The sequence below is a fragment of the Hyalella azteca genome, unplaced genomic scaffold (assembly GCF_000764305.2).
Source record: "Hyalella azteca isolate HAZT.00-mixed unplaced genomic scaffold, Hazt_2.0.2 contig8914, whole genome shotgun sequence".
In the NCBI taxonomy this organism is placed as follows: domain Eukaryota; kingdom Metazoa; phylum Arthropoda; class Malacostraca; order Amphipoda; family Hyalellidae; genus Hyalella; species Hyalella azteca.
The window spans coordinates 151,550-172,068 of record NW_025938997.1 but is presented as its reverse complement, the minus strand read 5'-3'; the positions used below and the strand labels follow the sequence as shown (position 1 = coordinate 172,068).

The 20,519-nt window shown below is 41.5% G+C and overlaps 1 protein-coding gene across 1 annotated transcript; it reads right to left on the bottom strand.

The window, feature by feature from the left end:
- Positions 1-453: 453 nt before the first annotated feature.
- Positions 454-18,861, bottom strand: LOC108674742 (alkaline phosphatase). Its single transcript, XM_018162711.2, has 14 exons — positions 18,548-18,861; positions 17,989-18,140; positions 17,236-17,371; positions 15,863-15,947; positions 15,361-15,448; positions 12,813-12,914; positions 10,966-11,141; positions 9,517-9,639; positions 8,965-9,058; positions 4,154-4,287; positions 3,380-3,496; positions 3,000-3,081; positions 1,531-1,749; positions 454-1,138 (listed from the first exon to the last, which is right to left on the bottom strand). Exons 2-14 carry the CDS (start codon positions 18,116-18,118, stop codon positions 1,029-1,031), a joined length of 1,596 nt encoding a protein of 531 aa, XP_018018200.1. The 5' UTR covers positions 18,119-18,140; positions 18,548-18,861; the 3' UTR covers positions 454-1,028.
- Between the last annotated feature and the right edge of the window lie 1,658 nt (positions 18,862-20,519).

Genomic DNA, 20,519 nt, shown 5'->3' with positions numbered 1-20,519 from the left:
GAGAGCGTCAGTCTATGATTGAAGTGATTCTGAATGAGAGAGGTGAGACTAACGAGGTGGGGCATGAGAGAACAAGCGAAGAGTGGATGGCGATAATTACGGGTCTGTCTGAGGGAGCAACTGCGGCTATGTTTGAGAGTGTGAAGAGATATTTGGAAAACGTGTGGATGATGAGGGAGAGGAGGAGGATGTTGTGAGTGGGGTCTTGAGGAATGGAGGGTTGAGAGAGGGGAGGGTGGGAGGACGTGTGAACGTGCCGAATTGTTTTAGTACGTGGTTTTAATTTTTTGCGATTGTCAAATTTTTATATTTTTTCTTAGGACAGCTGTGAATATGGTATATTTGAAATTTTTTGTTAACATAAGAGTGTGAACTTTTAATTTTTTGATGCTAGTAAAAGTTTTTTAGGCAGCGTGTATGACCGATTTAAAGGTCGTGACCGTAGGTCACCACGCACCCCAATTCCAATTCCAATTCCAACGCATGACTTTCTTTAAATGAAATCTCAGAACGTATGTAGCAGTAATATAACTCCATTCTATATTAGATTGAACTAAAACAGGACCATTTATTTCAGAGTACAATTTAACTTCATTAAATTACGACAATTAAATTAAATAGCTGCTAAACAAAATTCGAAATAATGTTGTTAATAACAGCTGCTAAACAATTTGAAATGAAGATAACCGACACAACGAATTGCGAATCTTACAATGAAATAAGAGAAGTATCTTGTTGTGCCAAAATTACAAAACATTTCCCAATAAATGCACTGCGAATCTGACAGTAAACACAAGAGTATTTGGAACAACTTGATTTGGCCATGCTCCGAGGGGCAGTTACGTAGTCTAACAAGGTTTGGTCTTCACAGAATTGACGAATTGGGCTTTCGGCATTGCTGCGTGCAGTATACCTCTTCTACGATGTGTGAGATATAAGATATTGCTGGACGCAGTGCACTAGATATAGTAGGCATAGCAGTGGCTAATATAATAAGTATGCAGTAGGCCCGATGCTGGAGGCTCAAACTATGGCTGGGCACAGTGGTCGAGGTTGGGCCCGATGCAGGCGGCATAAGCCATTGCGTGAGCTATGAAGCTCTGCTCATGAGTGCGCTGGAACAGGTGGGACATCGGACCTGAGAGAAATAATTGTTGGTTAGAAATTTATATTTATTGAGTACGAAAGGGCGAAAATTTCTAGAACGACAACGAATGGGAAAGAAAAACTAGTCCTGCCACTGAGGGGGGTTAACAGTATTGAGTCTGAAATCGCAGGCCAACTAGAAAAGATTTGTTCGTTTTTTTCCAAATGGAAAGGGAATCGCAGTACATTAGGAAATATTAGGCACAATACGAGTATTATGTTGGTTACAATAGTACCAAGGAACGGCTTCCTGCGCAATAGTCCTATATGAGTACTGAGTCTTTATCAAGACCAAGCTGACTTACGACACTAAACATTGCTCGACAGACCCACGACGGTGCCCGAATGCTCGTAAGCTCCACGACAATCGCGACGTTTTCTCACCGACTGCAAAAAGCGCGACGTCGTCGCCACCGTGCGTCTCCGAGTACCGCAGTGCGCCCGCCGAATGGACGTAATCGTAGCTCGTGACGTCGTCGTCGGTGAGGTTACGTCGCGCGGCGTTGCCGTTCTCGTCCACAACGTACGAGCCAATCCAGCCCGGCCCGTTGGTGTAGGTGATAGTTGGCAGCGGCAGTCCGTCGTCCATTATGCCCGAGAAGCCTGGCGGGGGGAAATTAAACTTAAATTGGCCTGCAGAATAGTGATGGATGGGATAGATTTTTTTACTCAATTGAATTTGAGTTTTACGTCAAATTTTCAAAAAGACGTTCAGCGAACAAAACAGAGTTGGAAAAGCTCTACTATTGAGAATTATCACAAAATATTCGTGGCAATCATTATTGTTTCTATCAAAGCTTGTTCGACCTGCTGCATTTTAGGCCCATGTGCTAGATTGTGCAAATCAAAGAAAAATAATTATTTTGGTGAAGGTATTTTTACAACCCCGAAAAATTCTGAGTTACCGTAAACTAAATATTCGCATCAATTCAGTCAGGTAACCTTAACCTGGAATCGGTTTCTACAACGAACACATTTCTTCCTTCATCAGACCCGTCTCTACAACAATCATTCTACTTATAAACCTTCATGACGCACGTAGTTTCTATTAAATCTCCTACGCTTTTTTCTTTCTTCTTATATAAATCGAACTTTATTATCTCACAGATGTAATTATTAGTCAGGTGAATGAAATTATTAAATTGTCGAATTGCCGGTTTGTTTAAAGCGCCCGTGGTGCACAGATTTAGCCACGTGCTTCAATGATGATCTTTTGATAGTTCTGCATGTGGTGCCCATATGCCCATTCTCCAACATGTGCCTTCATGCCCATTCTGCAATTGGTGCACTAGTTCTCATACTTTAATTTGTGTCCTCTTGCCTATTTTGATTCTATTCATTTGCCTTCGTTGCTATTAGCTCATCTATTAATTAAGGCCTCGGTGCTCATTTTGAAATTTGTGCAAACATGTAAATTCTACCATTGTCTTTCTGTCAGTAGTACTTTCGCACCAGTGATTTTCCGGTGTCCATTCTACAATGAGAACCTTTAAGTGTGACGTAAACCGTCTATTACACCTTGAAACTGCAAGTGCCTCGTGAACCTGCAAGTGCCGTGTGAATCGGCAAGTGCCCAGTGAACCTGTAAGTGCCGTGTGAACCTGCAAGTTCCGTGTGAACCTGCAAGTGCCGTGTGAACCTGCAAGTGCCTCGTGAACCTGCAAGTGCCGTGTGAATCGGCAAGTGCCCAGTGAACCTGTAAGTGCCTATTGAACCTGCAAGTGCCCTGTGAACCTGCAAGTGGCGTGTGAACCTGCAAGTGCATGTGAACCTGCTAGTGCCTCTTTAACCTGCAAGTACATCGAAGAGCTGCTAGTGCTTCGTGATCCTGCGAATGCTGTCGTGTAGCTCACCTGTAATATCTTGGCCGCGGTGGGGGTAGCCGTTGATGGTGGCCACGTGGCTGTGGTCGGATGTGACGATCACTAATGTCTCCTGGGGAGATAAATTGTTAGTTAACCTGTCAGAATTCGTCTATGCGCTGTATATTAGTTCTACTCTGTAAGATTCTGACCTTTATAGACTGAGTGAAAAGTAGTGTATATCGGTATTGATGGATGGCACAGCCTGGCGGGACTCACCTCTGTGTTGACGAGTGTCGCAGCTTGACGGAACTCACCTCTGTGTTGACGAGTGTCGCAGCTTGGCGGGACTCACCTCTGTGTTGACGAGTGTCGCAGCTTGGCGGAACTCACCTCTGTGTTGACGAGTGTCGCAGCTTGGCGGGACTCACCTCTGTGTTGACGAGCGACAAGGCTCGACGAATAGCGTCGTCAAAAGCAGCAGTTTCGTCGAGTGCTGTGTTGGCGAGGTTGTCGTGGTGGGCGAGGTCGATGCGACCGCCTTCTACCTGCACAAGCAACGTAATCTCTTCATGGATTTCGTATATTAATTTCCAAAGATTTTAATATCCATTATAAAAAGTCGATTACTGTATATAAATCATATATGATAAACGTGAGACCTGAGACAGATGGAAAGATTTTGCTATTCGACTTACAAAAAAACTTACATGTCGTCATATTATAAACAAATGTTATCTCAATGATATTATTTAACAAGCAGTTCAGTGCAAAAACTGTACGGTAATTTAAATATTTTTATGATAAACTTTTCCATTGAGGCGGGACGCATAAATCTTTCTAGCATTTGTTCTTCCCAGCGCTATACAGCCTGAATTATTCATTTATTTCTAGTTTTTGTTAATGAGATTTATTTAAATAACTTCTCACTCACAGAGTTGCGAAAATTCTCACTCATTCCCAAGCAGGACATGCCGAAAAGAGGAGCTTTGGACAGAAGGCTCTAATATTTATCTTGCCAGGGCAATTGCTTACTGAACTAAATAGGAGTACCCCGCATGAACAAGACTCGCGATGAGGAAGTACCCAGCATGAGCAAGACTCACGAGAAGGAAGTACCCAGCATGAGCAAGACTTACGAGAAGGAAGTACCTCGCATGAACAAGACTCACGAGAAGGAAGTACCCCGCATGAGCAAGACTCACGAGAAGGAAGTACCCCGCATCGCTGGCCTGCAGGACGCTGATGGCCGCCTCCGTCATGTCGGCCAGAGTTGGCATGTCCAGGTTCAGCTCACGCTTCAAATGCTCGTATGCCACGTGGTCGTTTGCGAACACTCCTACGGTTGGCAGACAGTCTAGTTTAGTGACAACAAACTGGAAATGATTCTTTGAAGTTTGTCAAATGTAATCATAAACTCGTCAAGGCTAACGTTTTTACGAGAGATTGTGTGTTGAAGCGTTTCAGGAAAAAGACTGAAATGAAGTCAGTGTAAGAGAAGGTAAATAAAGAGTGGAAGCTAGTAAAAAGTGGTTGCTTGTTTTTCTTTGTGAAAAACGAGGGTAAGCAAATGAGTGAGAGCACAGTATTTTATGCGGCGTGGCTTTCGGTTAACCCTAATTTCTCCTGAGCCAGGTTTTGTCACCTTTACCATGCTCCTCCTTCTACCTGGCGACCTCATCGAAGTATACAAGTATACTCATGGCTTATACAAGGTCTCAGAAGGATTACTAAAATTCGAAACAAAAACCAACACCAGGGGCCACGGCTATAAACTAAAAAACAGCGTTGGAACACATTCATGCGACAACATTTCTTCTCGCTTCGAGTCACCGACATGTGGAACAGCCTCCCTGATAGCATCGTAGACGATCCGAATATGAACGCTTTCAAAAATAGACTAGACGAAGCTATGTAGGGACTTATCTTCAGTATTGAAATGTCTAGCACCTTACTGACCAGGCAATAAGTCCAGCAGCTATCTCAAACAATCGTCAGTTAATGAAAGATCGGGTTCCAAAGGACGGATCCCTTGTGAATCAAGTCCGAAAAGTACGAGAATCGGCAACAGGCCATGGGCCTATTTCTTCAGTGACGACACTTCTATTCTATTCTACCTTTACCCTGCCCCTCTGCCTATCTTTATCCTGTCCCTCCCTCACTCTACTCGCCTGTCGCTTCGGCTCCTTCATTCCCTCCCAGCACTATCTCTCTCCCTTGCCTATCTCTCAATAGTGCCGGAGTCGGAATTTTCGACGGTGTATTAACCCACTCAATTCAGTTTTAAACTTGTGTGTGTTTTTTTCGTGCATTGTACGATGGCTGGGCTGAGAGGAAAGATGTAGTCGAAAAGCCTTCTAGTTCCGCTGAAAAAAAATCAAAACAGATCAGTTAGAGATGAAAGTTTGCAAGCACTGCAATGAGATCTCTGCAGGTAGGCGAGGTTTATCAGACGTTAACCTGTGAACGTTGATTTATTTTGTATCGGCTGTTCGAAGTTGAGCTCTGAGGAGTACTCATTTATCCAAAAAAGTGAATTAATATGGTTTATTGGTTATGTCGTGACTTCGAAAAACCAACTCTTTGTGCTCGAAAAAGCGGAAAGCCGGTGGAAGAGCACAGCAATGAGTCGAAATCAGTGAATAATGTAGTAAACTACTTGAGTTAGATGGGGCTTTCGTTGAGTGAAAAATTGAGCTCGCTTTACTATGGGCTGTAAAGTTAAGCTCTGCTGAAAAATACTGACAAGATGAAAGTGAAGAACCAAAGAGTTGATTAATCCGAAGTTGCTATAGCGCAAGCTTCCGTGAATTTATTGACTGAGAACGTCCAACATTGTGTGCTTTGCAGTTCCCGAAATTACCGCATTAGATAAAAAAACGAGTAATGGCTGATACTGCGCTTCTTGAAGACTGTTGCAGCAAGGGACTCAGCACACCGGTTGATATTACATCGTGCAAGAGGCTACGCACAAAGATTGCAGCTGCCAACACCTGCAGACCTCTGTTTGTGACTGTAAAGAATCCTGCACGGGTTTGGAGCGTGCTGAAGGCAGCGAGAAAGCTTGGAGGATCAGCTGAGTACAAGTCCGTTTTTAAAGAAGTACGAAGTATTCCACCCCTTTAGAGAGAGAAGATTTCCGCAGTAAATGGCAGGAGAGAATCAAGCGGAAAAGCACGGAAAATCAGGCCAACCACTCACATGATGTCCAGACAACACCGGCCGCACCCGGTCGGTCAGCGAAGCTGAAAGACAAGTAAACAGTAGGAGTCATGTCCATATGGTATACAGGCCTGTAAATAATGTAAGAAGTACCAGCATACATCAAAGTGGAAGAGCATAAATTTTTTTATATTTTTACACTAACTCGGATTCTGTTTTAAGCAAAAAAGGCAGGACGGCCCAGTGGTTAAAGTTCAGAGTACCAAGATTGGAGCAGAGAGGTGCGGGTTCGATCCCAGCTCAGTGCGCCAGTTTCTGGTCAGAATCAGCGAGGAGATTAACAAGACAGAATAGTAGCAGCGAGTTGCGCCTTCGAGACCGCACCAAGCTGTGAATGTTCTGCGATGATAAGAATCGGCGACAGGCCCACGGCCTAATGAACGCTGAAAACGGTATATATATTCATTATAAGTGAACTATTAACTGTGATCGCAAACGAGTGTATAGACTTTATTAGTATTACAGAAACACTTCCTGAAAATCCGTTGTAGGTTTTGATAGTTTTTATAACTTTATAACTTTAATGGGCACGTTAAGTTGTCTGCAAAGCACCAATCAGCTAAAGAATCAGTGTGGTGCGAACTTTCTTTAAAAGGCTAGGATCTAGCCTCCTCATAAGCGTCTTGTATAGATCACCGAACAGTTCCTTTGATAACGATTAAGTATTAAACAGCCTTTTATAGAGCTTGACTTTCAGCAGGTCGTATCCGTTGATCGTTGGTGACATCAACCATCTAGAAATAGACTGGGTAGCTGAATCCTCTCCAGGAGATTGGAATCACCTAGAACCCTGTTCTTGGAGTCTGTGCGAGGCTCATTTTTAATCCAGAACATCGCCAAGTCGACCCCATTTATGGGTAAACAGACCACAAATACTCTAGATCTAGTGATTACTAGTGAAAAATCAATGTTAGATTAGCTTCGTCACGAGGCTCCGTTAGGCAAAAACCACCACCAATCATCGTTTTTCAGTTTCAAGTGCTAAACAGAAAATACGCCTTTGAAGCGTGAACGTTCGAACTTTGCGAAACTCAGTGGGTGTGGGGAATAATTCGGACTGCAATAAAAACATAAATATGTATTATTCATGGTCGTTTCTCAAAAACAAGGTTATGTCCGCATTTAATGCGTGTGAACCCAAGATCAATCTCTGTAGAATCAAAAAGTCACAGGATGAACAGTAAATTTATTGCTAAGCTGAAAGCCAAGAAAGAACCCTACAAGCGTTATTTGCCAACTCGTCGCAATATTGATTATAACCTGTACGCAAGAGCACGAAATCAAGCTAAAAAATCTGTCGCACCACAGTGAAAAACGCTGAAAATATTACGGGAAACGAAAAAAGATAACTCGCAAGCCTCCTTTTTGTACGCTTGTTCTAAGCGTAAGACAAAGGACGGTATTTCTGATTTGAAAGTAGATCTTTGAAAGATATCATCTGACGAGGGCAATGCTAACGTTCTAAATCAGTTCTTTAGCAGTGTGTTTACAGATGAGGACTTGAACAGTATTCCAGCTGTTAAGGAGCGCCTGGTCGCCCAGAATCCCAACAAGTCATGTAGACCAGACGGCTCCTACCATAGATTGCTCAAAGAATTAGCAATCATCCTGGCCGGCTCTGTAACAGTGATATTGCCAAAAAACTTTGGACGAAGGGGCTTTGGTGGCCGATTTGAAAGAAGCTCAGGTAACACCATTATTCAAAAAATATAACTCAGTACTCACTGCAGTGAGTGACAGAGAGCGCATTTCTCGTCGACGAAAACTTGAGGTCACGGACGGACGGACAGACAGACAGACGGGCATGACGAGTACAATAGTGCATTTTTTCCATAAATGAGAAAATGCGCTAAAAAGGCTACATAAGTGTGAGGGATGAGATTATCGATCACCTGACAGTTAACCATCTCTTATCTAACTCTCAACATGGCTTCATTGCCGGTAGATCCTGCAGCACTAATGTCTTGTCTATGTTGAACAATTGGACTCGTCTGCTGGACGGAAGGGAGCCAGTGGTTGCAGTGTACCTCGATAAGTCTTTGGAAATAGATGGAATTGTACTCCATTGGATCAAAGATTTTCTAGCAGGTAGACGATAATGTGTCAGTGTTAACTGAATCGTTCCAGACCGGGCAACAGTGCGCAGTGGCGTGCAACAAGCAAGCGTACTTGGGCCTGTTTTATTCGTTACTTCTATAAACGATCTGCGAGAAATTGTGTAAAGCATGTGTTCCATGTATGCTGATGTCACAAAAGTTTATAATACAGTTGAGGATGAGTAAAATAAAGTACAATTACAAGATGATATTGCTAGTTTGGTTAACTGGGCTGATACGTGGCAGATGCGTTGTAATGCTGTCAAGTGACTCACCTTCATGTGACAGTTCTGGTCAATACCAGTGAGGAGTCCGGGCGGATATGCATTGCAAAATTACAGCAGTGAGTTGCGTTCAAATTCTGCGATATTCAGAACCGGCGACAGGTCTAACGGCCTGCCTAATATTCTATGGTAGAATCGCTATTATTATTTGGAGCCGAGGCAGGTTCAATACTGAGTGGTGGCGGCTCTATGTTTGTCGACTTGCTTGCTTCTTCTTGCGGATCTCTCTGGCTCACTGCATGATGAGATTTGTGTCTATACTGTAGCTCCCAGTTCAAACTGAGAATGGTTTAGCTAGATAATGCGGGTTTGTAAGGCGAAAGAATCATTTTTATATCCCACTCTTGTCGTAGATTCACTCCAAGTCACGCAGCAAATCATGTATAAGTAGTCGGTCACGGATATTTTCCTCACCCAGGATGTAGTCGACGTCGGAGGCGTTGACTGCCTTCAGGTCCGTGAAGGTCCGAACTGCCGCATGGCGGCGCCCCTTGGCCTCCTGATTAATCTGCCCCAATGAAACACAAAACCAATCATCTGATCGGATCATAATCTCACGTATATTAAAACTTGTAAGGTTATTGTTGGGTTCTAGGTACATTATCTCATGTGATCCACTGAGGAGCTTCAAAGTATATATAAACTCATTTCCTCTAAACATGACAAGTCAAATTATTATGTAAATACAAGTTATTCCAGAGTCCCACATGTAGCAATAAAAATACAGTCTGCTCCTTAGCAATATTAGATACTCCACAATCCGCCTTCCTTCAGATTAGAAGAAAAATCGTCTCCAAAACTTCATGAGTTCATTTCATAGTCCAGAATCATGCGGGTTACGCTAAAACTGACTAAAGGAACCATTCTCTCCCTTCAAAACACGAAGTTAGTACCCCTCGAGTGTGCACTAATCGTCCTCCTAGCAATAAGTTAGGGCTCACAAGAGTTATTCATGATTACTCATACCGTCCACTGATCGAAAAGATTCCTTCCGTCTGCCCTGACGCAGCCATACTCCAAGTTTATGGGGTCCCCAGGTGTCTCCACGGCGTCTCCAGAGAGGCAGGAGTAACCTCCACCCATGATTACCTGTTTGCATGGGTCATAGAATAGTTCATGAAACCTTAGATTGGATTAGGCCTCATTCCGTGTCGTGATACAAAATTCAACTGATTTTGTGTGGTGTGTGTGTATGGAAGCAACAGTTGAGCCTTTTTGGCTACAAACGAGGTGAATTTTATCCTAGGTTTTTACGAATGGATTAGTGTAGAAGCAATTAAAAATCTCTACAATGATGACTAAATGGTCTTGGTTTCAAATAGGCCCAGAGCTGCTACAATCCCGCAACTTATGATGATGCAGTGGTTAAAGGCAGGGTGGCCCAGTGGTTAAAGTTCAGAGTACCAAGATTGGCGCAGAGTGGCGCGGGTTCGATCCCAGCTCTGTGCGCCAGTTTCTGGTCAGAATCGGCAAGGAGGCCGGGCGGTTAAGCACAGCAGAATTGTAGCAGTGAGTTGCGAGTTCGAGACCGCAAAATGCTGTGAATGTTCTGCGATGTTAAGAATCGGCGACAGGCCTACGGCCTGTCGATAACGCTGAAACCGCTATTATTATTATTATTATTATTATTATGCGAAACGTTTTAATTTCATTACCGTTGCTGGGAAAATTTTCGCCCTCTTCAGCCGAGCAGGCTCGAGAAGATGGACAGTTGGCCAAAAAACATCTGAATGCCAAAATGGCAACTCGACTCTATTCCATTCTACGGAATAGTTTTTCTCGATTCATCAAAAATTTTTCATGTTTCTTGCGGTAATTATGATAAAGTGTCATAGGACCCTTGAATTTTTTCGTTTTTGTTGGTAAGAACTCTCAGGTTTTTGCTTACAAAAATTGTATGAAAGACCCATATAAATGTTTAATTTCATTAAGAACGTGGCACACCGTCACACATTATACAAAACGGGCTGTCAGAAGGACAGTGATTGATAAAACATTTATGGTTGCAGAATGGGGGATGTGTGGAGGGGGATGAGCTCAACTATGTTCGGGAGCAAGTCAAAACTTTATGGTCACTACTGAAATAAACTTGTTATGGGTTTTCTCATGGAGCCTCGAGATCTATGGAACCAATCGAAATTTTCCTGTAGGCTGTGGTATAATTAGTCATAAATACTGTATATGATTTAATTAGGTTCTAGTTGAAGTTACAGGCATCTACATAAGCCATACCCACATTGAGAAGGTCTCCGACCCCAGGTATATCTTTGTTAATTGTACAGCGAGTTATCTGCTTCATTAAACCCGCGCTTGTGTGCACGTTCACTTAAGTCATCGCTTCAAGATCCTGTTATTTATGTCTAATCTAGTATTTAATGTACAACCTTGCACAACTCTGAATCCCTGAGAACTCACATTAAAATCAGAGCCTGGATAGTCCTCGATGAGCTGCCTGGCAATATCCTTCGTGTCGGGGCAGCGGAGCGCCGTGCCTAGAGGAAGCGATGCGTCACACTCCCACTCCCTGGAGGCCGAGTGGGCGTAGAGGGCGCTAGGCGTCGCGTGAGAAACTCGGGTGCTTGTCACAAAACCTGGGAGGGTTTTCCTAATCCTTAAAATAATTGCGACTGAAAAACTAAATAAATAGCTTTGGTATTTGCTTGATTACCATGAAACATAATTGAAACTATAAAATTAACACGTGAAACTATGGTTTTTACAAGAAAATATTTGGACCATGAAACAGTTTTAAAAATAGGTAATGATGAACTTATGAATGAACGCCTGATCGGAAGTATTATTTAGGCATACTCATCAGTGCAAGCAATATTGCTAAATACACTGGTCTTCATTCAAAGCTGTGATTTTCACACGCTGAATTACCAGATAAAATAGTGGTGCATTCTTCGAATTGTGGAAGCTAAAATAAGAGAATTAGTAACAGTTATATTGACCTCGCTTGGCTAGAGATTAAATTACTTCGGTACTCAAGATTTGACTTCGCATGGCAGTAGTAATCACAAAGATTTTGAAGTACACAGGTTTTGAGGAGGAAACTAACTACTGTGAAAACGTTGTGATAATCAATAATTAGATCATTTGTTTGGTGTGAATGGGTCTGGCTGAAGAGCAATCATTATTGAACAGGCAGTCTGAGTGAACCTGCGAACGACCGTAAAATATTCACCTTAAATTTTATTCCTTGAACCAACCTAGATACGTAGAATTTGAATTTCAGGAATGTCCTTAGCTAAAATGTTATCTATATCTATAACATGCCAATACCAGCAATCTAGGACGATATTCCGACTTGCACTGCAGTAACTCACATCGCTAAGTCAGTAAAAACCTAGTGGCCAGTTTCATAATCAATAGACTCTGATAGTCGCATAATAATCCTAAATTCCGAGCATGTCGAAATAAAAATTAAATACAACAGTCTGCCACACGCCAAATCACTAACTGATATTCGACTTAGCAGTTCTAAGGCAATAGTGGCTGGATAGTGACCTATTATCTTGCCGCTGCCACCCTAGAAAAATCCCCGTTGTGAACGTGTCTTCAGACATTAGTGTGTGCTTAATAAGGTCACTGGGTAAGTAAATGTATATAATAAGCCAATATCTTTGAATTAAATAGGCAACTGTCAGTTGAGAAACGTTATCTCGATCTATGGACTTCATTCTTTATTTTTGCTACTACTTAAGGAACTACTCAAGGGGCTAGACTGATTCCAAGTTCCTAAAAATTCCTTATTTGTAATCAAGAAAAACTTTCATGATGCCGCGTTTATTTCTGTTGGAAGACTACTGTACTGTGGCTTATGTGCGGGTCCCCCACATGATATTTCAGGTTCTATGTAATTTTCACCGCCTGGGACGAACGGGCAATTCAAATCATATAACTTTTCGCTAGTGTAGAAAATTTGGAGGCTATGTCACTGCTTCCATTATTCATTTTTTCACGAAGCTTCACTAGAATATAGAGTGATAACATGATTATACTAGCCTTAAATAAACTTAAATTGCTTGAGAGTAGTCGATCATTGCTGTGTTCATCCTACTATTATTGCTAGTGTGCTTGTCTAAAATAAAATGGTTCGCAGGTTCCGCTATTGACCAACTCATCTCCCATAATTCTCATCTCATACCGTAACCTAATTCGCTGAAACCTATCGCGCTAAAGTAGCACGACTTCTACTCGTGGTACTAGTGGCTACTACTCGTGGCTACTACTAGTGTCAACTCCAGGAACACACTCACCAGTACGTTTGCCGGCTTCCAGCGCCCACACTGCGATTGAGGATAGTTTGCTCTCCTCCGTGACTGACATACAATCTTCCAATTTGACCGATGAATCAACTCCTGCAACGAGAAGGCACATCCCAAAAGGTTTTTCAGTTATATATAGTAATAGTTTTAGACTTTTTATATCATGTTTGATGTTTGCAATAGCCGATTTTAACCCCCCCGTCCACTTTGTTGATTTCGACTAAAATTTTCAAAACCAGCAGTGAGTCTCGAAATCTTGCTGCTCCAATCTTGGTGATCTTATAATCACTAAGCCACCTCGAACTGAGGAAATCAAATTCCACATTATGGGGAGCGTCTGGCCACTTTTTTTTCTCGGCTGTTTACAGATGGATCACTTTGAAACTTGGTACACCATTGTAAACCGAAAAATATACATCTTTTGTTCATGTCCATTTTTCGAATAAATAAAAGAAAACGTGAAATTCTCAGAAAACGACCACAAAAGGGGGTACTGTAGAAACTATCTCCTGCTACGATTTTCAAGCTACAACATTGAGACGCATATTATTCGATGCGTAAAGACCATATCTATCGATTTATGGTAGCGTTTTTCGAAATTCGAATTTTTGTGGATGGGGGAGCATTTTTTTCAAAATGTTCGACATTTTTTCGATTTACCCCTTTTTATTTATTTTACCCCCCCTTTTATTCAAATATTTTCAAAACTATAACGAAATTGAAAAAATCTACCATAAATCGGTAGATATTTTAATTGCGAATCGAATGACATATGTCTCATCGCTGTAGCTTCAAAACTGTAGGAGGAGATAGGTTTGCAGTGACAATAAGTTAATTGTTCAGTAGAGCCCGACAAAGTCCCGGGCGCCTCGAAATAAGCGTTCAAGGTGGCAAGAATGCAAGACTAGGCGATACTGAAGCTCAATTCCTGTCAAGGATGGTGTGAACGACGACACGCAATCCCTCCCGTACATCTGCAGGCGGGTAACTGAAGCATAAGTATGCTACCGGGAATTTCCGCCTATCTTTAATGTGAAAGAACTCCACCACCTCCCACCCTTTCGCGATCTGTCGTGAACGCATAAATAAACGTACAGAGTTGATTTTTGTACCGTTGGATAGAGCAGATCAGCTTTAAGGGGACCGTGTCGGTCCAAAATCGACGGGTTTGGCTTTTCCGGTTTTTAGTCTCATCTTAAAGCTGACATTCTGAGCTATCCAACGGTACCATTGCCATCTCTGTACGTTGATTTATGCGTTCACTAGAGATTCCGCAAGGGGGGGGGTGGGGGGTCTTTAAGAAATAAGACAGGAGGAAATTCGCTGCCCAGACTATAAATAGAGTCTCTACTCGGAGTGAAGCTCAGTCACCCTCCTGTCGTTGAACGGGGAGGTGTACATGTAGTCGCTCCCACCATCATTGACTGGTACAATCTCCAGTAACGTTTAGTTTCGTATCTTTGCTACATTGAGTGGCAATTCGGATGCGCGCGGGATTTTGTGGGGCTGTATTGAACATTCGCACTTTTTGTCACGGCAAACTTCATAACTCCTAGAGTTTTGAAGGTACAGCAGTGAAACATATACCATTCGATTCTTAAAAAAAGATCTAGCGATTGTCGAGCCATTTTTTATTTCGTTTTAATTTGGATTATATATTGCAAAATGGGAGGGGGGGGATTGGGGGAAATTTCGAAAATTCGAAATTTTTCAGAAAAATCCTCATAACATGAGAACAAAGAAAAAAATTTAAAAAGTGGCCCGACAATCGCTAGATATTGTCTTTACGCATCGAATGATACGTGTTTCGATGTAATTTGCAACAGTTATAAACTTTTTTAGAGTACCCCCTTTTTGGCCGTTTTCTTCCATTTTTTTTCGAAAAATTAACATGAACAAAATAGTCGTCATTTTCGATTTTACATATGAGTACCAAGTTTGGAGATAAAAATATCTCCAAAACCTTCCCTAAATATAGGAAATAGATTTTGACCTACACGGTCCCCTTAAAATGAGACCGGAGAAGCCAAAATTCAAAAATTTTGGCCAGACGCTCCCCTGATTAAAGCATGAGAGATAATAATGCTTAAAGTCAAATACTCTAATCACGTTCTTGTCTAAGCACCGATTCTAAATTTTTGCGAGGGTTTGAACGAACGAAAATATGTTTTTATATATGTACTCTCGTCTGCCGTCATTCTAGGGAGGTCATCGGAAGCTCTCGTAGAGTGACACTTTTACTGCTGTCATGGAGGATATCGTACCTGAGGCATAACCATTAAGAGACAACGGCCGTTTCTCAACTTGAAATGGCATATATAATAGATGAATGATACATTATGACGAGTGAAGTTACGGAATGCATTATATTTTATGCATTATATTTTAACGCGATTGCTAATAAAAAATTGTTGGGGTGCAGTGTGTGAAAACCAGCTATTCATTAGATGGTTGGTGTGGTCGCATATAATGATAGCTGAACAAAATTTTATGGTATGCAGGATCATGCAATATGACAAAATAGAGCAAAATATCGTACCTGTTGTGTAATAATTGGACTTAACGCCGCAGAGGTAAGCCGTGGCGGTTGAGGCACTGTCGGGCACTTGCCTGTCTACATCGTACGTCTGGCGGCAAGAAATTGAAAATCAGGAAAACTGAATCTGATGAAGAGCTACACGGGTCAAGTAATTACATAACTAGCCAAGAAAGGAACGAAAATTTTAAATTACTCCAAACAACTAATTTGATGACATAAAATCGTAAAATTTTATAATTTGCTACCTATTGCACGTGAAATTATTTGTTTCGAAATTGTATCGTTCGACCTAAACAATTAGTAAACTTTTATATACGTATTTATAAACTCGATCCTGAAAGTTGTTGAACTGAAGGAAGGAAGCATATCACGACGGCATCAGACCCTCACCTTGATCACGACGGCATCAGACCCTCACCTTGATCACGACGGCATCAGACCCTCACCTTGATCACGACGGCATCAGACCCTCACCTTGATCATGACGGCACGAGACCCTCACCTTGATCATGGCAAGATCAGGGAAATCTTCCCACACGAGCTTGTATTCTTCGCCGCTCTGGCCGAGCTGTTGGCCTTTGTAAATTCTGCAAGAAATTAAATTCTGACATGTTATTCACATATAACTTGTCAGAAAACGAATCGTAACTCCATTACCTGACACTAACTCAATTCACAAGCGTGATCAGTGATTGCTGCTGAAGATATATTTTATATTAGTTTCTCAAAGACTACTATGTGGTAAGTAGAGATTATTGGTAGTGTTTCAACCGGTGTTTTAACCGTCCTCAACGCCGCGATGAAGACGATTTACACGAAAATTTGCATATCCAAGCAAATTCTTCCTTCAGTAGTAATGGCTGCTAAGGAAAAACATCGTGATTTAAATCGAACTGTCAACAGTGTCGTATTTGTAAGCTGTGTAACATCTGATAGGTCGAAGAAAAAATGGCGTCATGCAGTTGTTGCATCGAGATAGCTTATGAGGAAATTTTATCAATTCGACAAATTAACACGTTACAACATTAACCAAATTCCAAAACTAGAACGCCGATCACTTATGACCAACATTCGGAGCAGTGTTCGAGCCCACGAAGTTATTTTGAAATCATCCCAGTCAGCCGGCGTGTCTATGTCCGAGGGGTCTGATTCCTGTGCAGACTACGAATTTCAAGTGGGCAGTGGGCACCGCAGCACGCGTTCATAGACACAGTGAATTTTGGGCAGGTATCTCTTCTCCAATCGCTTACGTCGAAATCTTAGCGACAGGTAATGAAATGATTGCGCACCTATGGTATTTTTTCCTGCCTTTGTTGTAACATCAATTAAATGGCATGAGGGACATGCCTAAAATATCCATCATTCCTGAATTGATTTCCTTCTGCACTGCCAGAGAGTATCAGGCGATAGATTATTCTTAGCGTATAAGCAGAGCTTCGTGCGTTATCTAAAGCGTTGTAGTTCGTGTTACATTCTGACTGTTGATAAAGGTGCACTTCATAGCAGAAAGCTGTGCCTGCCCAAGAATGGCAGGTGGACCTGTGCCCTGCCTCATAGCAAGGTCGGTTTAGTCCATGCGCTTGTTCTCCACTTCTGTCATCTGCACTGAAAGCCAATCCTTTTCACAAGTAGTGGCTATTTAATTTGGACGCGTTACGCGCCTAAAAAAATAAATTGGGTTGAGAATTTATTCTGGTGAAAGAGATCAGACCGCACATGCAATAGTCTTTGTCGATCGGACACATACTATATTGCATGTGAGCGATCAGACCGCACATGCAATAGTCTGTGTCGATCGGACGCAGACTATTCACACGAAGATCGGAAGCGGATGTAAATTTAACCGTGGGCCGTCCTCACATATTCGCAACTCACCTGCCAGCGGTGATGGTAGCCACGCTCATGCCGTCCCCCAGGAAGAGTATGACATTCTTTGCAACGTTGTTATTCTCGGTCCTTGCGAGGCTCTGAGCAATTTCGTTCTGCGCTTCGGCGTACCAAAAAGCTTGATCTGCGGGATGAAGTGTAATCATTTGGACTCAGATTAAATACTCCCTTTTTTCTGTTTTATCCTTCGGCATTATGTTGAGAAAATGTGTCTTCTGCATTTCCGTAAATTTTTATGTGTTCCCATACAACACACGGGAGGGAATATTGACACTGACGACAGATTGGTGCCACACAAAGTGCGTCAATAGAATAAAGATAAAAATAAAGTCAAAATAGCAAACACAGTTTGTTTGGCCACACAATCAAGATATGCGGCAGGTCAGAATTTCCTTCCCGACTCTCAACTGGTGCCTGAGGAGAACCGTGCGCGTGCCGTATGGTTGTATTTTCTTCTACGACCATAGAAGTTCAAGAGTTATGTGGCATCGAAAGCTGATACACATCTATTTTCAAGAAAGCAAATGTGAATACGAATAATTTTTACTTAAAACTAATTGAAAATGGAATTTTCGATTATATCTTGACACGTGCCATCATCCAGGCAAGTTTGAGAGTAAAAAAATTTTAATTAGGTTTCTTTTTCGACTTCACATATTGATATTGACCCAACGTTTGAAAATAGAATTATTGATATGAACTCAAAACAATATGGCAAAAGTCCTGCCTGGTATCTCTCACCTTCTGCCCGCGCTGTGGGGAAGACCTTGACGTTGCTGGGAACCAGCGGCCGCGAGTGGTACGTGGACTCGACCAAAGTCCCCAGAAAGGCTACCGCGAGCACTAGTATCGTTCTTCTCGCGATCATCATGTCTGCGGGAAACTAATACTGCCTGCGAAAATAATAATCGGGCAGCCTGATATGTCATTACATTTAATTTTGATATGGCAATTATTTATCCTAATAAGTAAATATTACACATATTTGAAGAGTGCCTCACCCATTGAATGAACTTTTGGAAGGAAGGTAGTTTACCGTGTATAGTTATGATCGCTCGTGTTTGATCGCCTTGACCAGCACGATGCGTCTCTCCAGTACGTTGCTGCGCCTCAATATTACCGCCTACTTAAGCTCCTGGACCTATACTTTCAAAAAAGTTAAGAGATCGTAAGTTCATCAGCCAATAATTGACGGCCTTTACAGCAAAATCCACCAATCATAGACAAGAAAATAGAGCGTAAGTACTTACGTTCACTTAGCGAATTTTGAAAGTATGGCCCCTGGATTGCACGCACTTACTGTACTCTTCTCGCTGTTCAGCACATCTTGAATCCCCGCAGCTCTCACAAGATGGTGCATTCAAATATTTTATGGTAGAAGTCGGACCTTGAAAATTAAACGGAATAGAATAATCGCAAACTGTACTCGAGTTTCACATTTTTTAGTAATAAATATGAACAAGCTTTTCATGATGAGTTTAATGTTTCGAATTCTTTTTTTTTCAAACATTTTAGACTCATTAATTAATCCCTACCAAGTTTTGGTTACCGTGGATCATTCAGTGTAATTTATCTTCTATGCAAATATAATTCATAAGGGGTTTATTTGTGTAGCGGATGGTTAAGTTTTTTTTATATAATCTATACATGGAATCATTATTTATTATTAGCTGTGGGGTAATTTTATCAGTCAAGCGGCTTGATAATACAGAAAAGTCCGAGGTCACCCGCGGGCCCGAACTGAACCTAGCAGCTGGTTTGATAAAGCGGTCAGACCAAACGCAACGCGCTGTAAGCAGATAACAGTTTGAATGTTCTCTATTTATTTTGGCTGTCGTACACGGTTGATCATGTACGACAGCCTGTTTATCATGTTCACATACATAAAAGAATTTAGGTCGATTGTAAGGTTGACTGTACTGTAACATGGCTAAACTGCATTACCTTAAAAAAATGCAAACTTTGCTCCTAAAAACTTATTAATTCCACACTGATAAACGATAGGATCCATACCACGCCGCGCACAATGATGTAAAGAATATTGCAATTGAAGTTGAATGTTAACTCTACGATTGAGAAGAAGCTGATCGAATGTTCGCCAGCATAGAATTTGATTCAAGCTGATTCACAAATTGACACTGATTTTAATTACAGAGTTTCCTTTCATTTTAAAACTGTCATCTCCGTCCTTTTTAAATCCACGAGAAGCTTCAGTGCGTGGAAAGTTATGATGAAACTTGGTTGAAGTTTCATTCAGGTTAATGAACACAAACTTATTAACAATCGCCCAACGAGATTCAAGAGTGAGGGGTCGTGTATGAACAGAAAAAATTGTGTACGCCTACAATTGTGTACAATCCCGTATCATCAATGGACATCTTTGTGGCGCGATTTACGTTTATTTTTTTCTAAGAACTAGCATTCTCAGGCGTACGAAACTTGAAAGAATTTTGAAGCGCTAGAATAAAACCTCCACGATAGAGTCACTGTCAAATGTGTCGCCTGTGACAGCAGGTGCAGAGGCTTATATCAAGCACATGCCGACCGACGGCCGCCACCTGGCGGTAACCTGGCTAATGGCGTGCGAAATTTCCACCAACAGACGCGCTACTGGACAAAATTCCCATATGCTGCATTCTGATAATTGATTCACTGGCTATATTTAAATTCGAAAATCAGCAGTCAATGTTTTCGTCAAAATGCGGTACCGTTATACATTATCACAAATAAAAATAATCCTTCAATAAAGAAGCTGTGCTCTTTTGAATGATTTAATATTGCGCTTCAGGATCGTCTGCTTACGTTTTGTCCAATTAATTTGTTAGAAAACGATTAATAATGCCCGAAATGCAGTTTAATTTTACTGAAATTAACGAACTGAAGAATCGACAACATTCTTTAAACATTCATCGATATGATTCTTTGAATTATATTCGAAATTAGATAATATAGTGTAGGATACATCCAGTAAATCGGTTCGATATAGGGCAAGAACGTTGATAATGAAGGTGATTGTTAAAAGCATCCTCATTTCATTTAGGCCGACTACTCTAGAGCAAAAGCTTTCATGTATATTCGCCAATTCATTTAATAGTCGTCTGTCAGCTGAGATTTATTTACGCCATAGCTCCAGTTATTTGATGAGAACTCGTTGATAATTGTTTATATATGATTCATGATTTACTTATAGTTGGAATACGAAGTAAGTCATCATTGAAATTTGTTCCTCATTTTAGTTTTTGTATTGTTTCAAAAACTGGTAAATAAGTAAC